Below are 23,591 nucleotides of genomic sequence, written 5' to 3'. Positions count from 1 at the left end.
AAATATCCCCGTTTAATTATTTATTCTTTATATTGATTCATAATACGAATATGTATCACTGGCTTTTATTTTGACTTCATTTTAAGCACTTCCGTTCTGTCGTTTTTGGTTTCAGAAAGCAGAAACGAAATACGGAGGTGGTATTCCGTTTTTCCGTTTTTGGTTTTCAAACGGAAAACGAAAAAACCACGTGATTTCCGTATTCCGTATTTGGAATTAAACGAAAAAACAAACTAACAAAACGTACACGGACCCGGGTCTCTGATCTGCCGAATAATCCAATCGCGTGCGCACATTTGTGCGCACCAAGATTCCCGGTTTCATCCGCCAATGTGAAGCCGGTCATTGCCAAAACGACTGAAATGTTGTATCGATGCCGTACACACACGTTAGACCAGCGCCCCGAAAAAGGGGAGGGGCTTCTCTCCGTGATAATGGCGATATATTATATTTTTTCACATTAACTTAAGTGGTTGTTGACAGGGGCTTACGGTCTCCCACACACATTTAGCGCGTCAACACGGTATATTTACTATTGAAATGATTTGGCATATGTTTTTTGACAGGATTTTTTTATTTATTTTTCTTCTTCTTTTTTTTTCATCTCCAAATTTTAAGAGAAACGCACTAGCGCCCCCTATGGACGAACCGCCACTGTATGTAACTCTGTACTGGTGTTCATCTGGTCACATGACATCTATTCTTCTTTCCATCCGGGGAGAGGGATCCTGTCGCTCTCCTGAAGGTTTCATTAAACTCGTTCCATATTACATACTTTCTACACATTTCAAGGAACATACTTTAAATAATGGCGGGGACAGCCCTTCTGGAAAGAGCACAATGTTTGTATGTTTTGGGAGTCACAGCAGCAGCATTACACACTCAAATTCAAATCAAACTTTATTTATGTATGACGTTACTGGCTGAAGACATGCTGTTCATTGAGGGACAGATCCTCTTTCACAAAAGTTGAGGAAACAAAACCAAAAAGCTTCTTAGCCCTTGCTGCCTCTACTGATAATGTGGCACAGAAAAGAAAAAGAAAAAAACTAATTTCACAACTTCTTCACAGATGCTTATTACACAGCTTTGTTGAATACTCAATTCTGATGGTCAGATTTACAGCTTTATGAGGATATTAGACCGCCGCCCTGAATAACAGACCTGCTACTGGATGCAGTTCTGACCCGAGTACACAGCAAGGACACTTCAGTTGTGGAAGCAATACGAAATATTTTTAAATATTATAGATGTATTTAATAAACAGCCATGTTGCTGTAGATGATCCCTTTTTTTTTTAAACATGTAGCTGCTGTGTCTTTAACTAATATAATGTAGTTTAACACAGTCTTCGTCTGTCTGACAGAATATATATCAAATCATTTGCCCTCCATAAAATAAAATAAAGATTTACAAAAAGAAAAAAGTCAAATTTACCAAAAGGGAAGAGAATGAATGTCTAAAGTGACGAGGGAGCAGATATGATTTAAACATCTGGAGTTTTTGAGAGGGGAGAAGAAGAAAATAGCTTGATGTCATGGCAATGTAATACTGATGAAGAATATTTCTGACCCAAAGTTCAGACTTCAAATAAAAGGAACCCATTCCTAACAGCATCAATTCCTACATAGGTACAATCTACCTAACGAGGAGGCTGTCCTCATTAAGACTTTAATTAATCAATAAAGGATTAAAGAGCGTCAACAATCCCTTCTGTCCTCCACCAGTTTGTTTTTAATGTGTTTGTGAAAGTTCATGCTTTAGCTTAAAAATAGTCTATTGAAACATTAGACAGCAACACCCCCTGAACACCTTTCTGACATCCAGAGGTTAAGCTTCTCACCTTGATGCAGTGATGTCGAGGTGTAACGTTAAAGGGGATCTATCAGCAGAAACATAACTTTTCATTCAGGTGAAATCACCTGAAACTAAGAATCGCGGTTTCGTTAGCTTAGCATGAGCTCTTCATAGCTACATAGGAAGCAGGTCCTCTTCAGAACGTACCTGAGGGTCACTGTAGTTCTGACACAGAAAGGAAAGGGTGAGTGGCAGTCTGCAACCTCATCACTAGAGGCCATTAAATCCTAAACACTGTACCTTTAAGACGCTCTTTGACCGAATGGATTCTTCCCTTGCTTTTGATTGCATTGAATATTGAACAATGATCTGATGATGACAACTGTCAACACTGCAAAATAGTCATGAAATGCAATCTATTGGTTTTTATCCTATCATGTCATTCGGAACACCTTTGACCTTTTCGGGACAACATTTCATTTAAAAACCAAAGTACGGTTTCAGCAACAAAACTTCTGAGTTAGGTTTAGGAACATCACAGCTGGGCTTAAAATGACTAACTACAGTTAGAATTAGACCACAAAATCACAACACAAAAACCATAATGCGGTATCAAAACCTTTAAATAAAAAAAAGAACTGCTTTTATGTGGATTAACGATTCAAATTTAACTCTTGACTTTTTGACCCAAATCCTGTTTTTCCATGATGTCAATCAATGATTTTCGGGTACGAACTGAACAAATGCTGTTCAAGAAGAAACAAAGACGTGAAAGTAATGATGTGAATGAGAAAGGCCGGATTTCAGATGATTTCCTAATTTTTTTTTAACAAAACGGATCGGCATTATTGATGACAACGGGAAAGCAGGATTCAGGTTGAAAAATTGTGTTTTAACGTAAAACACTCTTATGGAACCGAAACCTTGACAATGGTTAGAACCAGCTCGGCCTGCACCAGGGGTCTATGTGTAGAATACACAGACGGGTGTAAACCACATGTGTCCGCTGGCCATGATGTGATTATTATTATATATAAATACATATATATTTTTTTGTTGACATGGAAAGCCAAGAAAAAAAACAGGCACGTGGTCCAAACTGTGGCTCTCATCCATCAAACACACACACATACATACATTCACACAGCGCACACACGTACACAAATCCCTTCCTGTTCAGATGTCGGTCAGAGTTCGTTGGGAGGGTCCGGGCCTCAGTACTCCACAGTCACTACTTTGGTCTTGAGGTATTCCAAGAGAGCATCTTCTCCTGTGGACCGCACAGTCAAAACAATGAACACTTCAACCATACAGGGATTTTTATTTGTCAGATTTTCTTTGATTGTGTCAGAATGCTGTCAAAATGTAGAGATATTAAGTCATTAAATTGGAGGTATAAAGACGTTGTTTTTGGATAAAACGTTAAGTCATTTGTTTTCAGATACCAAGTCATTGTTTTAGGATACCAAGTCATTATGTAATGTTACCAATTCATTATGGAAGGATACCAATACATTATGTAACATTACCAAGTCATTATATAATGTTACAATGTCATTATGTAATGTTACCAAGTCATTGTGTAATGTTAATAATTCATTATGGAAGGATACCAAGACATTATGTAACATTACCAAATCATTATGTAATGTAACGCATTCATTAAGTAATGTTACAGAGTCATTATGTAATGTTACCAAGTCATTAAGTTAAGTCAATGACTTGCAGGCCCTTTTTCACTCATCAAATTGCCGGAAACAAGTTACCATATTAAAATGACTTCCTTAATTACTCAACAACTGCCTCCATATGTTAAGTTGCTATTAAAAACTAGTGACCCCTTTATCTCAGTCAATATAGTACCGAAAACAAATGTTCAATTAAAGTTAAAATAAGGCAACTTTCTAATCTCCTCTACTCACCAAGGTCTTTGCCGAAGCCAGACTGTTTGAAGCCCCCGAAAGGCGCCGCCACGTCGGTCTTGTTGTAGGTGTTGACGAACACCGTGCCGGCGTCCAGCCGCTCGCTCACGTACATGGCCTTGTTGATGTCGCGGGTGAACACGCCCGAGGCCAGGGCGTACTCGGTGTCGTTGGCTCTTCGCAGCACGCCGTCCACGTCGCTGTGGTTCAGAGAATACAGGTAAGCGGCTTGAATAGCGGTTGGCGGCGACTCCGGCAACGTGCCATTTTGACGACTCACCCATCTTTGAATTTGGACACCACCATGATGGGGCCGAAGGACTCTTCTTTGGCGAGGAACATGTGGTCTTCTACGTTAGTGAACACCGTGGGCTCCATGAAAAAACCTGAAGGAACATGACCGTATCCAGGATGAGCTAACGCTAACCATAATGCTAACGCTTCCCTCTTTAGGCTGAGCAACGCAACTGTGGTAATCATTTAGGGTTAACCAATACCTCCCGGAAGTTGTATTTGAACGTAGTGTAAATAATATATATTACAGCTTAGCATAGCCTAGTGTGGTGTGCATAAATGTTATGTGGAAAATCACTGGAAGGTTAGAAGCTTCAGCAGGGCATTCCGGCACCTGACTGATCAAAGAAGATAACAGTGACACACAAAAGAAATATTTTCCTTTCTCACACTCTTTCACAACATATGCATTCATTGGCGGGCCGAGAAGGACCAATGAATGAGCGACAGCGATGGAGGCAGAGAGACGAAGAACCAATGAGAAGACACCGCCCTCTCTTCGCTGGACCAATCAGAACTTCTCTTGATGACTATTTAAACCGTTGCGCCCTCTGCTAAAGCGCCTCTCTCTGGTCTGAATACAATAGGTATCGGGCTGAGGGGGGTCCATGCATGATGTCTACTTGTATCCTGATTTCTGAATAAAACGCTTCTAGATGTAAAGTAAAAGTCTACCGCTGTTTCGTTCAGTCAGAGCCGTCCGGTGGTGTGTTCCTGTCCTCAACATCAACAGTAGCTAATTTGCAAGCTAGATTGCTTAGTGGCTCACAACCAAGCGATAATATACATCTAAATATTAGCATGTAGTCATTAGCAAGGTTAATAATCTAAACTGTCCTTCATAGAGAAACACTGTAGAGTTATATGGTGGATTTAATAGTCAGCAATTTAGCTTTGTAGTTTACAAGATATTGGCCTGGAGCTAAGATTACAAAATAAACTGATTATTAATATACAAATAATTGTTAAAAATTTGACATTGCTAATTTTGTGCTAGCTAGGAAAGAACCATTGAACAAAACTGAGGTAATAATTGACTAAATGCAGATATTCCATAGTGAATCCAATTATTAGTCGAACCCTGATCTTACAGATGTTTTAAAGACAGGAAGAATGAAAGAACAGGTCAACTCAACAGGTGAGTGCAGCTGCGTCAAATGTAAAACGTATTCTACCTGGCCTGTCCACTTGCTTCCCGCCGTACACCAGCGTCGCTCCCTCCTTCAGGCCGACCTCGCAGTACTCCAGCAGCTTGACCAGGTGGGCTTTGTGGTTCTGCGGTCCATGGTCCGTGGAGCGATCCAATGGATCTCCAATCTTCATTTTCTTCAGCTCTTTCAACTGAGAGTTTGGAAAGGGGTGGAGAGATGAATCATGCCGTTCCTCAATAATTCTTCACTGTCAATGTGCATGATGGGAAGTGCAGGAGTCAGTCCCCTAACGATGTGGTACTTAATGTGCTTCAGGGATGACGGGTTTTTGGCACCGCCCCAGTTCCCTGAACAAAAAGCCTTCTAACAAAATATTTACAGACATATTTTATGTCGTAGAAGAAAACGTTAAACTCTCTTCCGCTTGCAAAATAACCAAATAACGGCATGCATCCAACTAAAAACACATTCAATATAAACCCACTGACTTCGAGATGAGGGAACATGCCGACTCATTTCTGTGTTTTAGGACTCGCTCCTGCACCACCTCCTATTCCCCTGGAGGCGTAGGGGGTGGTGCAGGAGCTTTGGCTCGCACCACCTCCTACTGGCTTAGGCTCGCACCACTCGGCTGATGAAGTCATCATGAACGGACTCCTCCACGAACAGACGTCCGGCGGCGATGCAGTTCTCCCCCTTGTTGAAGTACACGGAGCTCATTCCCTGAGGAGCAGCAAGCAGACACATGAGAAGATGAGGCACTTTGACTAGAGCTTCTTTAGGTACCGACGTGCATTCAATGGAGCGAGGATTCGTCTCTTTTAGAACAATCACACGAACATATAGACAGACTGTTATTTTGATCAGAATTTCCCTGAAGCTAAGGTCAAATGTGTCGTTTTGTTCAAAAAACACTCCTGAAGCCAAACATATCCAACTTAAAATTGTATAAAATCAGCAAATCCTCACCATGCGAACTGCCTTGTCCATGTCGCAGTCAGCGAAGATGATGAGGGGCGACTTCCCCCCCAGCTCCAGGGAAACCTTCTTCAGGTTGCTGAGCGCACAGCTGCAACAGGAAGTCACAAGACAAGAGCGTGAAGTCTCAGCGCGCGGTTCAGGGGACCGAGCGGCGCGTCTGTGGGCGGATACCTCTTCATGATCTGTTTGCCGATCGGCGTGGAGCCCGTGAAGCCCAGCTTGCGGATGTCCGGGTGGTCGGACAGACGCTGACCCACCATTCCACCTGGAGGACGGAGCGTGTTATGGTGGATTCTAAGTGGTCAGAACCGAGAGCGGACCTCGGGGATCCTGTGTGCGTGTTCCTGACCTGAGCCCGGCAAAATGTTCACGACTCCTTTGGGAATGCCGGCTTTCACCGACAGCTCGGCGAACTTTAGCGCAGTCAACGGGGTGACCTGTAAGTGTCCAGGGGGGGGGGGGGGCAAAGCATAAGACACTCACTGGGACCCTCCGACCTTCATCATCTCAAACCCAGCGATATGACACTAAAATGAGAGTTCACCTGCGCGGGTTTAAGAACGAGCGTGTTTCCCGCGGCGAGGCAGGCGGCGCTCTTCCACGCCAGCATCATGAGCGGGTAGTTCCACGGGATGATGATGGCACACACACTGAGGCGGGGGAAAGGACACGCGGCATAAAAAAATAAATAAAACACACACAATGTGGCAGGAATTGCAGGTAGAAGCCCGCAACTCTTACCCTAGAGGCTCTCTCCGGGTGAAGGTCAGGTTGCGATTGGGCCTGGCCTGGTTGATGGGGATCGTCTTGCCCTGCAATGGAGAAACCGCCATGGGTGACGATCCATTAACACTGCGTGCGTGCGTGCGTGTGTGTGTGTGTGCGTGTGTGTGTGTGTGCGTGTTTCTGAATGTTAAACCCTACGTGGATCTTGTCGCACCAGCCGGCAAAGTATCGGAAGGTCTGGATAGACATGCCCACGTGGGTCTTGAGGGCCAGCGTGTACACAGCTCCAGAGTCTATGGTCTCGATGGTGGCCAGCTCCTCCTGGTGCTCCTCCATCAGGTCTGCCAGCCTTGGGGGGGGGGGGGGGGGGGGGGGGTCAGAGAAGCCTTTGGAAGTCTGTTGCTGAATGTAGACTTACACCGATTTAAATTTGAACAGATGTGAATTCCAAAAAGGCTTCTTTATTTACACTTCCCGTCTCCTCCTTTTTAGTTGATGTAGAGAGAATACAAGTGGAAACCCCACCGTGAAACCCTAAATAAATAAATAAATGAAATTCCCCTTTTTGTTTTGGGGTTTTTCACACAATGCAGAAGACGGAGCAGACCTCCGTGCAGTCCCACAACCGTCCTCTAGGTGGAGTTACTCACTTGTAGAGCAGACTCCCTCTGTCTCTGGGGTTCATGCGGCCCCACGGGCCACTGTCAAAGGCTTCTTTGGCGGCCGCCACCGCCCGGTCCACATCGCCCACCGAGGCGTAGGACACCTTGCAGATCACCTGGTGGAAGACGCAACGGTCACCCTGTAATGGTCTGTTCTGTGTCTGTTCTGTCTACTCTGTCTCCTCGGTGTCTACTGTGTCTTCTGTCTCCTTGATCGTTTCATTCCCTGCACCTGTCCTCAGCCACTCTCGTCTCGTTACCGTCTCATGTCGTACACCTGTTTCCCCTCCTATATATTGTGCCACTCTTTCCCTTGTCTGTTGCTGGATTGTTGTCCTTTTTTCCTTCGTCCTGTGTATATGTTCCCATCGTGGATCCTGCCTGTTTTCGACCCTGCCTGCCTGCCCCTTTTGGACCTTGTTGTTTTTTGTGTGGAAACATTTGCCTCATTAAAGAGCGCCTTTTTGTTAATCTACACTGACTCCTCGATTCCTCTGCGCATGAGCTCCTGCACCTAGCTATCTGTGACGTCGGCGTGTCACACACACACACACACGTTCTCGTGTGTGTACAGATTGTAAAGCCCTCCGAGGCACATTTGTAATTTCGGGCTGTACAAAAATAAACTGAATGTATGCGTGTGTAGGTGCGAGTGTGCAGGTGTGAGTGTGTATATTCATATCACAGAGACTCACTGATCCGTCCGTGGGGTTGATGGTGTTGTAGACTTTTCCGTCTTCGGCGTCCTCAAACCTTCCGTTGATGAAGCACTGGGTCGGCATCTTTAGCGTCATGTTGTTCACTTCTTTCGTTGCCTGGATGAAAGACAACAACCACAGTCAGAACCTATTTGGAGGTTAAAAAAAAGAAAAAAACTAAACCATCGCTGCTTGGTTCGGGGCCTCACGTATGCGATGACCAGCTCCTCCTCCTGGTCCTCGCCTCTCAGCTTGCGGACGAACATCTGGATGAAGTCCTGGAAGGTGGTGGCCATGTACACGTCCTCGCTCTGCAGCTGGATGCCGGCGCACTTCTGCTTCACCTCCTCCACCAGCCTGCGCACCACAGAGTCGAAATGGATTTCTCAGAATTCACGGAGATACAGCTGCCATTTCTTCTGAATGGATTATGTGCGTATCATACTCCACACTTTATTCTATTCATCTCCGGGGGGGGGGGGGGGGGGAGAGAATCATGTGTTCAGCCGTGTCCGCAGCTGATCTCACACATTAATCATGCTAATGTTTGATATGCTTATTTATGACAAATGTATTGTTTGATGGCACCTTTTAATTCCTCTTAACCAGCAGGTGATAATCAGCTGCTTACGTGACGAGCTTTATTCGGCAATCCGCTGGGCTGAAAAGAAGCCATGCCAGTCGGTGGGAGGCCACATTTTGGCCTTTGTTGTGGCTCGAAAACTGAAATAGTTTGACTCATTTTGGACCTGTTGCAAATCCGAATATGATTCCCGGAGGTCAGGCACGATACAAAATTAATAAATCCCTGTTTTCATTATTTGAAAACCGTAAGGGATCTAAAGTGTTGTTATAATAATAATTCTGGCCACAAGTGGTGCTTTCCATCACACAATAGATGCACCTTGTGTTTAGATGCACGGAGAAAACTTTTTTGTTTACCCGTTTTCACAGGTGACTTCTAGTTAGATTTTTTTTTAAAGGAACTTTTTGGGGGGTTTTGAAGTCAGGAGAGAAAACTATTTTAGATTAGAATTAGACAATTTCCCACTGGCCTCTTGGCATTTATTTGAAGCGCCATTTCTACCTAACCTCCTCCCTCACCTGACGACATCCATGGAGGCGGCTCCGCACTTGAAGAAGTCTGTGGCGTCCTCGACGGCCGGGACATTGCTGAGGATGCCTTTCCAGATGTTCTGTGATGAATGAAAGCATTAGTCAGTCACACCCTCGGGTCAGATTAAAAATAAAAAAAGACATATTCAAGAGAAGTGCCTCCAACTTGCCCTGATCTCCTCCGCCATCTTCTTTTCATCATCGGTCAGCTCCACGCTGGAGCTTTCCCCAGAGGAGAAGTATTTAGAGGCGGGGATCATCTTCCCGTCTTCGAACTGCATGCTCTTCACCAGGAGCTGGGGACCAGACACAGGACGGATCACACACACACACACACACACACACACACTCATCTCCAGCAGCACAAGCACGACAAACACACTCACGGCTTTCCCATCACTTCCGTACAGCACAAGGCCGTTCTTGGTGACCAGGCCGGGTTGGGACGCCCCCTCGATCTCCAGAGGCTGCCCGGCGGGCGCAGACCCCCCCAGCATGGACGAGCCGTACAGGGTCACAGACTTGAGGAGAACAAACAGGGGGAGCATTTCGATCAGATATGTGATTGACTTACACTTGGTGCTCCGGGTTCAGGAAGCCAAGACAAGATACAGCCTCCTCTTCACTGTATGTGGGACTGTGAGGTTTTCTCCAGATGAACCATTAAAAAGGAAAACTTTGACATTTTGGGAGCTTTGGTTTCTCGATAAGAGTTCAAAGGAGATTGAGTCACTAAATACGAATCTAGTGTCAGTTAGCTAACTTAGCTTAGCACGATGACCGGAGATACAGCTATCCTGGCTCCATCATGTAGGCAACGACATCCGTGTACCAGCAAAAAGTTCTTATCTGAGAAAAGATGTGGATCTCCTGGACCACATGGGTACAGAACTAGGACTGATGTCTGGTCTGAGGGGACCCAATATCCAATGTATGTTTTTAATAAAACCATGAGCACTGCTCAAATGTTTAGAGGCAACTTGGTCTTGTGATTGCGATGCCTGAAGGTGAATAGAGATCCTCCCCCTTTTTCTTCTTTAAATTCTTTTTTTCCCCTTTCATTATTTTCTTCTTCCCCGTCTGTCATGCAAAAAAAAAGTTTAATAAAAACATTATACAAAAGAAAATGTGAACAGATGTAAAATTCCAATGCCATGAAAAGAAAAGTTTACAAAGTAAAGATTCCTGGTTGTTTTCTTTGAAAGCACAACACGTGCAAGTCCACATTGAAACTGATCCAGGACCTGACAAACATGTTTCAGTTAGGCAACATCTGTCTCGTGCCAAAACATACCAGGATCTACGTCAGCCCTGCACACCTCTGTTAGTCCGACCTCCCAATAGACAGAGTGCGTGTGTGTGTGTGTGTTCCAGGGAAACGCACCTGACCGTCGACGACAGTCCAGGCTCCGGGAACTTTGTCGTGGCCGCGGATCCAGTCGTGGATGGCCTTGGCCGGCTGGGCCAGGTTGACCTGCCAGAGAGACATGCTGACGGGTCAGGTTCTGTTCCAGACCACCGGGTCACCCTCACTTCTGAGAATCAGAGGGAAGCCCGGCAGCTGAGCGACGCGTGGTCATCTCATGCTTGGGAAAAGAAAAAGAAACCCTTTGCACTAAGAATAGGACGACTAGTTTAACTGACGTGGCTCCAAGAGGCCAATCAAACAGCAGCTGAGGTCAGCGAAGGTCAGATGAGGTCAGCCCCACCTCGGCCACCAGCCCCTCGAGATTAAAACTTCCATGCGTTTGTGGTCCGTCCAGATACTTTACAATTATACAGACACTATAATTGAGACCAAGATGACTTAAGTGGTACAAAGGATTTTTTGGGCTTCTAGATTAAACATATTAGAACTAAATTAATTGGAATACTGAGTATAGCTGCTTGAAATGCTTAATGCATGGAAGATATCATTTAGGAAGAATCCGCCTCAGTACTCATGAAACTAGGTTTTGAAGAAATTTGGGAGAAAGGTGGAAAATGAATTCCCCCTTCACTTAAATATATGCATTCCATGTTCATTTAAAAATATGTTAAATTGATTTGTCCTTTTCGGAAAAATCACAAATGAAAAAAACAGCCCACGGTAAATTTGCGCGCTGCATTTTTCTTAATAAATGACTCATTCTGTGAAAGTATTTAAATAGTGTGAACTGAAAGAAATGTAAAACAAATAATGAACAATGAAACCCTTATTATATAAAGAGTGACTTGACATTTGTTATATGTTTGTTATTGTTTTATGTTTACTATGGTCTGTCAATGGACTACAGATGCAAATTAGCTGTAGCTTCAATCTGGTACAGTGCATCAAATAGTGACATTTATGCTTTCACTGTACATGGTCCCTTTTTAAATAAAGACAATATTAATAATAATAAGTGGCGTGTGAAGTCAGGCCTCTCTCACCTTGGAGTTGGACTTCTTCTGAATGCCCTCGTAGCTCGCTCCGTCCTCCGTCTGGGGGATCCGAGGGGCCTTCCCGTCAGCAATGAGCTGCACCGACTCCACCTGCACCGGGTTCAAAGGTTCTGTTTCAATGCATGCTGATAAAAGACTTCTGAGTTCAGTCGTTCATCTGAATTGATTGAATCCCAGTTGCTTGCCATGGCCTTGATGCCCTCTGGGAAGAGGAAGCGGTTGTAGAGGGCGTCCACGGTGTCGTTGGGCTCCACTGCACACTCCCTCTGCAGCAGGACCGGCCCGGTGTCCAGGCCGGCGTCGGCCCAGAACACTGTTAATCCAGCTTTTTTATCGCCGTGGATCAGGGTCCTGGTGACACACAGAACAACGACCCATGATAATAATAATTATAATCTGAGATGGAGAATGTGAAGTGGACCATGAATCTGACCAGATCGCGTAGAATCATAAAGAAAAGATGAAAGCTAACTGCACCTGGAGGGAATCAATTACATTCAGTTTATTTTGTACACACTCCCCTCAGAGGGCTTTACAATCTGTACACATACGACATCCCTGACATTTGACCTCACATCGGATCAGGAAAAACACCGCCCAAAAAAATGTCACATGGTTGAACAATCAAACTGTGAAACCAACTGGGACATTTAATATAATTCACACATCTTAAGGCTAATAGCAAGTGATTTTAGAATGAATGAGTTAAACTTCATGATAGGTAGTTTTTCCAAAAGCTCCAGGCCCGTCACGGCCGTGAAATTAATAAAGTTTAGAAACTGGATGGATTAACACACATCTACAACACGATTCACATTTTAAATGTTATTTTTTATTTAAAATATGAGATGCAGATTCATTATTTTTAGCCAGGAGATTATCTGCTGACGTCATCTGTGCTTCTTTAGGACTGAAGGACCTCTCATGGTCGCATTCATTCCCACTTTTTTAAAGAAATGTTTTACTGACCGTTAACTCCTCACCACCAGTGTATGGCTAGTAAACTATCGCTAAGCTAATGTACACAGTGAACCAAGTGCCGACTACAATGGAAGAAGGAATGCCAGTTAGCCGTGAGCAGACCGTACACGGTGAACATCATTGAATCAAACGTTACGTTATGATTAGGGCTGCAACAACGAATCGATAAAATCGATAAAAATCGTTTATTAAAATAGTTGGCAACGAATTTCATTATCGATTCGTTGTGTCGCGCGATTATTACGGCGCTCAATAAGTCACGGAGTATAAACAAAGTTGAGTTGAGCGCAGAGCGGCGCAGGAGAAACAAGAGCGGAGTGAGACGGAACGCTGCGTTGTGAGAGCCAATCAGCGCTGAGCTGCTCCTCTGTTGATGAATCTAATTGGCTGCTGCTGCTCACGTGGCGCTGGATGCGGAAGTCATTCACGTAGTCGGAGACGTTCACGGAGCTAAGTGCGCCTCCGGGTGACGTCATGAACCCAGACACCAGGGCGCTACATGTCACGACGTGTGTGGCATTTCCACAAGAGTATAACGTAGAAAACGTGGTTATTTATTCCGTGGCGGATAGCAGAAAATATTTTTCCACGGAGAAAGGCAACGGAGATAAACCACGACGCCACTCGCTGTGAGCGCTGCGCTGCGCGTGCAGACTACATTTAACGGAGCGGAGCAGCGCGTGCGCTCTGATCGCTCTTTTAATTAAGTGTCGATCCTAAAAATATGCTGAATCACATAGTGTTTAACGTACGGGTACTTTGTTAGTATCGATACACCGTGCAGCGTGACCAGCAGATGTAGCCGACTAACATTCAAGCTAACCTAATTTCCCAATCGCTGTCGACATCTGAACGCTGATTGGCCGAGACGCGACACGTCCATCAAAGATGTTTTATTGCGAAGAGCACCACTCCACATTTTTTCCGCGTCTCACTGCAATCTCAACGGCAGCGGGCCAGGTGAAAAAAATTATAAATCGGAACGCGTCTCTGATATTGTTCAGGGGGCCACATGGGGACCACTGCTCAGGAGAGGAAAGCTGTCAGTCTGTTTGTGACGGGTTCATCACCATGGTGACCAGTGGGTCTCCAGGACCTTTCCATGACTTTAAACCACATTTCCATGATTAAACATTTTGTGAAAACTGTCTATACGTGACAAAGTGAGAAGATGTAGTTTTTAAACTAACAATGATAATTCCAAAGCATACCGTATATACAGGACTGTCTCAGAAAATTAGAATATTGTGATGAAGTTCTTTATTTTCTGTAATGCAATTAAAAAAACAAAAATGTCATGCATTCTGGATTCATTATAAATCAACTGAAATATTGCAAGCCTTTTATTCTGATTTATTGCTGATTATGGCTTACAGCTTAAGAAAACTCAAATATCCTATCTCTAAATATTAGAATATCATGAAAAAGTATACTAGTAGGGTATTAAACAAATCACTTGAATTGTCTAATTAACTCGAAACACCTGCAAGGGTTTCCTGAGCCTTGACAAACACTCAGCTGTTATAAATCTTTTTTTTTACTTGGTCTGAGGAAATATTAAAATTTTATGAGATAGGATTTTAGAGTTTTCTTAAGCTGTAAGCCATAATCAGCAATATTAAAAGAATAAAAGGCTTGCAATATTTCAGTTGATTTGTAATGAATCCAGAATGCATGACATTTTTGTTTTTTTAATTGCATTACAGAAAATAAAGAACTTTATCACAATATTCTAATTTTCTGAGACAGTCCTGTATACCGTGTAAATTAAAATTTGAATAAAACAAATTTGCATTACTTTTCCAAATATTTTGGGATTTTATTTTTTTCAATTACTTTTCTAGGCCTGCTAATAGCCATTTAAAAATTCCATGACTTTTCCAGGTTTTCCATGACCGTACGGACCCTGTTTTGAATAAAGGGTTGAAAATTAACGTTTTTTTTATCCGATTAATCGATAAAATAATCAACCGATTAATCGATTATCAAAATAATCGTTAGTTGCAGCCCTAGTTATGATGTCCATTAAATGAAGAGCAATTTTAAGTTATTGGATGATTAGCCTAGCTTAGCATGAAGACTTCACACTGGGCCTTTCTCTGTCCAAAACAAACAAAAAAACACACCCGCCTACAATCATCATATAAGTTCTCATTTTCTCAAATTCGTACACAAATTTAAAAGACTAATTATGTTTTCTCGATTTATTGTATTTAGCTTGGACAGAACTAAGCTAGCCGTTACCCACACCGCCTCCTGGCTTTAGCTTCATTCATAACAGACAGACATGACTCCCTGAAAACTCAAGAACCACATTTTAAATTCTTCTCCTGACCTACAAAGCCTTGATTGGTGATGCTCCATCATATCTTAAGGGGCTTGTAGTACCATATTGCCCCACTAGAGCTGCGCACAATAAATGCGGGGCTACTTTTAGTTCCTAGAGTCTTAAACAGTAGGATGGGAGCCAGAGCCTTTAGTTACCAAGCTCCTCTTTTATGGAACCAGCTTCCAACTTTAGGTGCTTGGGGATGTTTGAGGATACACTGAGCACCTATCTCGTCTTCTCTCTCTACTTGCAGACTAATTTACATCTTTCCATCACACATTATTAACTCTGCTCCCTCCCCGGCGTCCTTGTGACTTCACGTCTCATAGGGTCCATTAGACCTGGTCTGAAGCTGGTCCTGGGTCCTTGCCCCTGCATCTAGCTTTTGGCCAAAACCTGGCCTCCTTCCCATTGGCCCTGCCTCCTCTGTGCCTCCTGCCTCAGAGGCCGACCTCATTGGTCCGGCCTCTTTCATGATGCCTCCTGACTTTGTGCCTCCTACTCTACTCTCTACCTCCTTCCGTTTCATGGAGGTCTGGATCGATGTCCATGCCTACTACGAACTATTCATACAGTCTGTCATACTCATTGAATGTGTTTATGTAACTCTGTAACAGTGTTCATCTGGTCACATGACGTCTATTGCTTCTGTCCATCCTGTGTAGAGGGATCCTTCTCTGTTGCTCTCCTGAAGGGTTCTTACCTTTTTTTCCCCTGAAAGTTTTATTTTTTGAGAGATTTTCCTGATCCAATGTGAGGTCAAAGGTCAGGGATGTCTATGTGCACAGATTTTAAAGCCCTCTGAGCAGTGGCGGTTCGTCCATAGGGGGCGCTAGGGCGCCGCCCCTCTTAAAATTTGGAGATGAAAAAAAAAGAAGAAGAAGAAAAAAAAAAAAATTCTGTCAAAAAACATTATATGCCAAATCATTTCAATAGTAAATATACCGTGTTGACGCGCTAAATGTGTGTGGGAGACCGTAAGCCCCTGTCAACAACCACTTAAGTTAATGTGAAAAAATATAATATATCGCCATTATCACAGAGAGAAGCCCCTCCCCTTTTTCGAGGCGCTGGTCTAACGTGTGTGTGCGGCATCGATACAACATTTCAGTCGTTTTGGCAATGACCGGCTTCACATTGGCGGATGAAACCGGAATCTTGGGCGCACAAATGCGCACGCGATTGGATTATTCGGCAGATCAGAGACCCGTATGTTCCCTCAGCCCATAGAGCAGTGTTGCCAGGTCCGCGGTTTTCCTGCGGAATCGGGCCACTTTTGAAGTGTTGCTCGGTTGAATTTTTGTCCTTGGTTCGGGTAGACCTATTTTGCATGCAAATTACATGAATATCTTTAAATAAAAATCCATATTTTAAATGAAATAATTTATTCATACCCAAATCCTACCAAACTGACTCCAGATCAGCACGTACACACATTTTATTTATGATAATATACTGTATCTAATTACACAAGGCCATTTTAGGACCTAGGTGAAATAACTTGAGGGAAAACTGCTTTTAATGCTGGCAAACTAAACATATGTTGTTACTTTGTAGATATTACAATACATTTGGCAATGATAGCAATGCTGTTGAACTTTAAAAGCAGTGTATATGGTTTGGCACGGGCATATTTTGAGTTCTGATATTGGGCTGGTTTTTGGGCTGGTTGTGTCACACAGACCTGGCAACCCTGCTGCCCAGAGCTCCACGGAGGTACGCGAGCAACATAGCTAGCAGAAGCTTTATGTTAGTATGGCGTCGGCGACTGAAAACTCTGGTATCTCTACACCAAACACCTTTCAATCGACGGTCAGATATTGACAAGAAGAGGCTGAAAGAGTTGGGACCCGAACATCCGGATTTAAAAATTGTGCAGCAAAGCGCTGACCGCGGGAGGACGTACACCCGGAGGTGCTCCTCAAGCCTATATGCTAACCGGAGCTGATTAGCTGAATGCTCCATGAGTAATTCATTTTTTGTTTCCCCTGTCTGTTTTCCAAAGTCCTGGGACGGAAACTCTCTGGACTACAACGGGGTGAGGGATCTACAGAGCTTCAGACAAGTGTAAAGCACGAATCTTGCCGAAGTTATCTAGCTAAGAACATGGAGCTAACTCGCTAACAGCATTCAACCCCGTTTGCAGACCGAACTGGCATCGAAAACACAACGAAGAAGTTCTGAAAAACAGACACATTCCCTCCAGAATAATGGAAACAGGCTGGTTACAGACATGATTGACTTTAACCAGAGTTATTGAGAAGTTTGACCACTTTAAAGAGAGGAGCTACTTTTCTTTACATATAGTGGGTCTACTCTGTCAAACAGTTAGAAATGCACTCTGTCATTTCTTGTTTTCAATGTAATGTATTTTATTTTTGTTTGTTGTTCAACGATATTATTGAGTGTTTGTGAATTTTATTTTAATGAGCTATTTTTATTTAGCGTTATTTTTAAAAATCTGTTTCCTGCGTAAATTGCTTTCCATCTGTTGCACTTCCTGCTCCTGAGTCCGTCTTTCCGTCACAATGGTTTTATATTGCCGAGGGTGAGTTGAGTGAAAAACGATTTTGCACTATTTTGGCTATATTCTTCAATAAAAATTAACCGTTTATGTTACATACAGTAATGGAATGTTAATACGATCCCGGCGTCCAGCTGTCGTGTCATTTAGACTGTCAAAATATACGTTTGGTGGCGGTTTCATTGAGCCACTTTCTAGCTCATGTAGTTATTTATTTTGTCCATTAGGGGTCTCTGTTTTCCCCTTGTATGTTACATGTCATGGTTTTTGATGAGAATTGTTCTTATTTAGATTTAATGTGGTCCTGTCTTCCATGGACAATGTTTTTTTATTGCTGAGGGAAGTGGAAGTGCAGAGACAAATCAGAAGGCAAATGTGTGTGTTCTGTTGTCTTCTGCAGAATAAATAAGTGCTGGGAAAATCCACCATCTGAGCCGACTTCTTCCATGCCCGTTCCACATCAGTTACATCTGCTCTGAACCTCTTTCATGTGAGGGTGAAACTCTTTTATTTTGCAAACCTCTGAAACCCAACCCAATGTTCCTTAAAGCTGCTCTGAACCTCTCATGCCCAAAGTTACAGTGTGTTGATAGTTGTTGTTGGACAGTGTTGAGCACGCTGTGTTCTTGAAATAAAGCTTTGTTTTTTACAATATTCTACTCAAAACCTCTCTTCTTCTCATTGTTGAGTGATATTTAAACCACTGCGCCCCCCCCAAAAAAAATGTCACCAGCCGCCACTGCCTCTGAGGCAACTTTGTAATTTGTGAAACCGTAATATATTAGGAGCAGATGGATAACTTGTGTTAAAACAATAGTACGAAAGCAAGACCTATTTATTTACCCGCAGTGATAACGGGAAGAGAGAGATAGAGAAAGGGCGGAGGACAGACTGGAGGGAGAGATAAGAAAACCAGCTTGCTGTGAGTTGAGGGTCAAATAGAACCGGTTTAGACAGATCCCGCCCCCTACACCCCACCTGTGAACTGTACACCCTCAGCCTTTTAGCTGTTGTGAAGAAGAGCAACTGCAGCCACAAGGGATGGAGTGAGTGTAGAAGGCCTCAGGCTGACACCTTGACTCAGTGATACAAGTTACAAGATCTAAAGTTCGCTCCACATTAGCCGCCACGGCTACAACAACAGAAAAGAGACTGTACTCACTCAGCCAGGAGTGCGTTTTTTAAATTAAACATTTCATTTGTATGAGAACAATAAATAGTTATTTCTTCATTCCGTAAAGTCTCCCTTTTAAAGTTCCCAAAACTGAAGTGTTTAGACCGTCTTATTTCTTCCCTTTTTTTCCCCCTGAAGGGTTATTTGGGAGTTTTTCCTGGTCCGATGTGAGGTTTTGGGGCAGGGATGTCTATGTGTACAGATTGTAAAGCACTCGGAGACAAATTTGTAATTTGTGAAATTGGGCTATACAAATAAACTGAATTGAATTTTCCCGGAATGTTTCGTAGCTTTTGTTTGTCCTTTTATGAAGCTGTTCACATTTTAATCCAATACCTCTTGGTTTTTACTTTGTGTTTTCATTTATCTCTCGTTTATATTGCAGCATATGAACCAGCACAGTATGGCAGTGATACATAACCAATCTTTAATATGGTTATTTTGTCTGTTATGTGGTACATGGTGGCTGCTATATATTAAATTTGGAAAATATATAAAAACAATACATTGTAATTTTTGGTTTTCCTATTCCATGTCCTCCTGCTTATTATTAAACCTTTATTTAACCAGGTGAATCCCATTGAGATTTAAAATCTCTTTTTTGAGGGTGACCTGGATATTGTCAGTGTTGTACACATGATGTTCCATTCAAAGCCATCAGTCGTGCTTACAGGTGTCCGTGTTGAGGGAGAGACACAAACATTCAGGTTATCAGTCAGGATATAATGACCTGGTTCACCTGCTGCAGGTGGGAGGGGCTAAGAAACATCTGCCCAATCAGCAGAAAAAAGCCCAAGTGGCAAAAAACTGAAACAAAATCAACCTGCAGTGATGCATCACGTTACCGTCGCTCAACGGGCAATTTAAGTGAGTCCTGCCAGCTCACGCGTGCTGGGCATAGTGCCGATTCAATCGTTAAGATGTCATCCGTTCATTACGTCGACGTTTCTTCTCGCTGGTGACACCTGTCTAAAGTTACATTCACACCAAAAGCGTTTGCGAATTTTGCAAGCGAGTAGATCCCATCAGCAAAGTCAACGCACAGACGCGAGTGGTCGCGATTGCAGCGCCAATGACGCGAAGCGAAAAAATCTGCCTCTTTGCCGAGTTGCGACAGCCAATCAGCGTTGAGAGGCTCCGCCGTCGGTGAATCTAACTGCTGCTCTAATTGCGCTGGAAAAGACAGTTATTCAGACGTAGTCGGTATAAGTCACTGGGCTTTGTGAGCCTACGGGTGATGTTTTAAATATATATATATATATATGATATTAACGTTATGAACCCAAACACGAGGGCATTACATGTTCTGACGTGTGTGGGACGTCCACAACAAGTATAAAGCAGAACTAGTGGTTAGTTCTTCCGTGGTAGATGGCGGAATTTATAACTGTTTCCACGGAGTAAAGCGATCATGGAGATAAGCTCCGCCCCCTCTAAAGCGCAAATGAAGCGAATGACGGAATTAAACGACAACGTGTCAAGCAAGTAAACTCACGCAATAAAGCATTGGGAATATTTGCAACACTTTTGGTGTGTACGCAGTGTTATGGCTGCTTAACTGATCCCCACAGCTTGTTTTGGTCGGTGACGACCTTTTGACCTGAGAGAGTGAACCAAATGTTTAATCTGAGGATCATATATATACCCCACTAATCTCCTCCTCCTCACCAGTTGATGGCAGACGCTCCCCTGTGCAGCGGCAGGATGGAGGGGTGGTAGATGATGGAGCCATGCTCGGGCTCGTCGATGACGTTCATGGGGATGAACTGGGAGCAGAAGGGCATGACGTTGAGCTCGGCGCCCACCGCCTTGTAGGCGTCCACCACCTCCGGGATGGGCTTCCCCTTGAGCCGCCACCGCGGGAACTTGAACACCGGCGTCCCGTCCTTCTCGGCGGCCACCGCTGGAAGAGAAGAACAGAGTGACACGGTTCAGAAGGCAAACAGGAAGTGGATCAGGGATGGAATTTCATCCTTCAGCTTATTTGAACCATTACATAACTTCAATGCATTTGGCGCTAAGGAGTTTTTCAGTTTCACGTTAACATTGAATGCAACGCTTTTGAGACGCACACACACGCACCAGACACCTCAGGCCTGTGATGACCCGTGGATGTTTGGGGGCCGTCACACCCCACGTTCTCCGTCCAATACATAACATTTACTCTGTTGGATTTCTTTGGTATTTCTCGTTTAGAAGTGTTAAACACCAACTTAATAAATGGGATGATAATCAACTTTGTTTTCTGATCTCTTCCTGATGTTTAGACGTGACGGACTCAGGCAGGACTCACAGAGCCTACATTGGCTGTAAGACCCCAACATGGATTGGAATACCTTTCTGATCACAGAGTATTTGGTATTTTTTGGTCATTTCAAATAGAAAGCACCTCAAGTCCGATGTGTTTAGAAAAGGTGGGAGGACTCACCCAGGGGGTCGGCCTTGCCGTCCTTGTCGGGCACCGTGAACACGCCAACCACCTTGTGACCCTGCTTCCTCAGGTTGCTGTACACCTCCTGGCCGAACAGGCTCTGGCCGATTATAGCCAGCTTCAGCTTCTTCTGGTAGTAATTCTGGAAGAGAACAAAACACAGACAGCTTCAGCCGGCCTCACTTTCAACACTCCTGGGTTGCTCATGTCATGGAACCGGCAATGGGAAACCCAATGCTGAGGCAACTGGAAAACCTTGAGCACCAGGGGGGTCGACAAGACATCTCTCAAACTGTTTTCTTTTTAAAAAATAAAAAAAAGGTACACTGACGTGAAGTTCGGGAACATGCAATTTGCAAAAAGGAATAAATCTGATATGTAGAAGACATCATTTAAAATCCCAAATAGAGAGACAAAGACATTATAACCAACTGGGCAGCTTTAACATCATGTCAGACCTCCACTATAATACATTGATTAAAAATGTTATGCAACACTAAAAAAACATTTATTATCATTGATCTCCCTTGTATCTCCTGATTGACAAAACATGTCTTCAGATTTATTCTGTTGCAAAAGCCAGAGTTATTAGGTTCTTATGCTTATTACAAAGATTTAAATAAGAGAAGAAGAAAAGTTAAGTTCCTGCAAACAGCATCACTGGTTACAATCACCACACATATCTATAATATATTTATTAAAAAATGTTATGCAACACAATTTTTTATTAGTGATCTCTTTTGTAATTAACTGACAAAACATGTCTTCAGATGTATTACTGTTCCAAAAGCCAAACGTTACTAGGAAAATAGTTTGTTTCCCTCCACATAATAAACAACTCATTTATTGGACTGTAAACAGCATGAAGTGAAAAGAGTAAGGGGGGGGGGGGGGCAAATAACAGTCCGCCCCAGGCCCGATGGGCTATTAACCCTTTGCATGCTATTGGCTGACAGAGCCGTGACGCGCAGGCTGACTCCTCAAGCGCGCCCCCGACCTCAGCGGCACATGTGTTCAGGACGGTTTGGGTGACCCACGCGCATCTGGTCCCGTCAGTAAGGGGTCACGGTGTATTTTAGCATGTGTTTTAGCAACCATGAACCCGAGAAGGTAGCTCCCCGTCGTCGCGGGGGGCAGACATGCTTACGTGCCGCGGGCTCGCCCCCGACGGTGTACAGTGCGGAGCTCACATGCTGATGCAACTCCTCCACGAGCGCGTACACTACCGGGGAGAGAGGGGCGGAGACAGGGGCGACGAGCCGGCGAGTAACGTGGCAGACACGCTGGTTAAGACCTCGACGTGAACCGTGATTCACTAGTGCGTAAATCAGGGTCGAGTGCCCGAGTCGGTCCCCCTCGTATCACCGTTACCCGGACATTCGTTTAACCGGCTTCTCATTCATTCTCCGGTGCAGTAAAATAAACGTTACTTACGGAGGAGGTGGAGAATTTCCTGAAGACTTGACTTGCCGTCCACAACATAATGGCGGTGTTATATATATATATCTATAAATAATTATTTTTTAAAATAATCCAAAATGCTGCAGGATTTGTCCGACCTGCTGCTGGACACACACCCACACACACCTGCCTCTATGTGTGTGACTGAGTCTGGCTCGCGACAGCCAGCTTATACTCGACAGCGGCCGCGGACACATCCAGTACGTGCCGCTTGGTGCCGTGCGTGCGCGGTCACGCGGTGCATGCTCCCTTGACTATAAACTACGAACGCGCGGTCACGCGTGGGAATCCGTCAAACCCTCGAGGCTGTGCTGCCTGGTGGTTTGATTGCGTTATGAGTCAAACACAGTGACTCAATATTGGTTGTGTGTTTGTATTGTTGGCTTCATTATATTTATTAATCAGCCACATTAGATTAATATGGAGCTACGTCATTGTTGTATACGATTGACGTTTTAAAAAGACGTGTTTAACTTGAAAAATGTATTTCACTAAATAATTATATTATCAATATATGAACAACATATCGTAGCTACTTTGCATTCAGACCTGCAGGAAGGACACATGTTGGCATTTCATAAATATTCTCTTTTAGAAAGCACTTAAATGCATTTTCTCCACTAGAAAGCACTTAATTACATTTTCTCCACTGGAAAGCACTTAATTACATTTTCTCCACTAAAAAGCACTTAATTACATTTTCAACACTGGAAAGCACTTAATTGCATTTTCTCCACCGGAAAGCACTTAATTACATGTTTCTCCACTGGAAGAGCACCATGGAAAGCACTTCATTATTTTCTCCACTAGAAATCACTTAATTACATTTTCTCCACTAGAAAAGCACTTAATTAATTACATTAAATTCAGTTTATTTTTATATAGCCCAATATCACAAATTACACATTTGCCTCAAAGGG

At 43.6% G+C, this 23,591-nt stretch overlaps 1 protein-coding gene across 1 annotated transcript; it reads right to left on the bottom strand.

Moving 5' to 3' along the window:
- Nucleotides 1–882: 882 nt before the first annotated feature.
- Nucleotides 883–22,884, bottom strand: aldh1l2 (aldehyde dehydrogenase 1 family, member L2). The gene is made up of 23 exons (XM_056424812.1): nucleotides 22,645–22,884; nucleotides 21,208–21,352; nucleotides 20,448–20,682; nucleotides 11,957–12,122; nucleotides 11,760–11,861; nucleotides 10,732–10,821; nucleotides 9,734–9,868; nucleotides 9,518–9,643; nucleotides 9,336–9,427; nucleotides 8,441–8,588; nucleotides 8,229–8,348; nucleotides 7,522–7,649; nucleotides 7,070–7,220; nucleotides 6,887–6,957; nucleotides 6,690–6,795; nucleotides 6,495–6,582; nucleotides 6,317–6,410; nucleotides 6,134–6,233; nucleotides 5,789–5,887; nucleotides 5,189–5,354; nucleotides 4,000–4,105; nucleotides 3,720–3,919; nucleotides 883–3,067 (listed from the first exon to the last, which is right to left on the bottom strand). The coding sequence occupies exons 1-23, from the start codon at nucleotides 22,690–22,692 to the stop codon at nucleotides 3,012–3,014; spliced, it is 2,772 nt and encodes a 923-aa protein (XP_056280787.1). The 5' UTR covers nucleotides 22,693–22,884; the 3' UTR covers nucleotides 883–3,011.
- Between the last annotated feature and the right edge of the window lie 707 nt (nucleotides 22,885–23,591).

Source organism: Pseudoliparis swirei, chromosome 10, assembly GCF_029220125.1.
Source record: "Pseudoliparis swirei isolate HS2019 ecotype Mariana Trench chromosome 10, NWPU_hadal_v1, whole genome shotgun sequence".
In the NCBI taxonomy this organism is placed as follows: domain Eukaryota; kingdom Metazoa; phylum Chordata; class Actinopteri; order Perciformes; family Liparidae; genus Pseudoliparis; species Pseudoliparis swirei.
This window is presented reverse-complemented; position numbering and strand designations above follow the sequence as displayed.

Coding starts and splice junctions, on each gene's coding strand:
- aldh1l2 (XM_056424812.1), bottom strand. CDS start 22,692: ATGTTGTGGACGGCAAGTCAAGTCTTCAGGAAATTCTCCACCTCCTCC. Junction 7,650..8,228: donor TCAACCCCACGGACGGATCA/GTGAGTCTCTGT, acceptor GTCTTCCACCAG/GTGATCTGCAAGGTGTCCTA. Junction 3,920..3,999: donor GTGTCCAAATTCAAAGATGG/GTGAGTCGTCAA, acceptor TCTGAACCACAG/CGACGTGGACGGCGTGCTGC.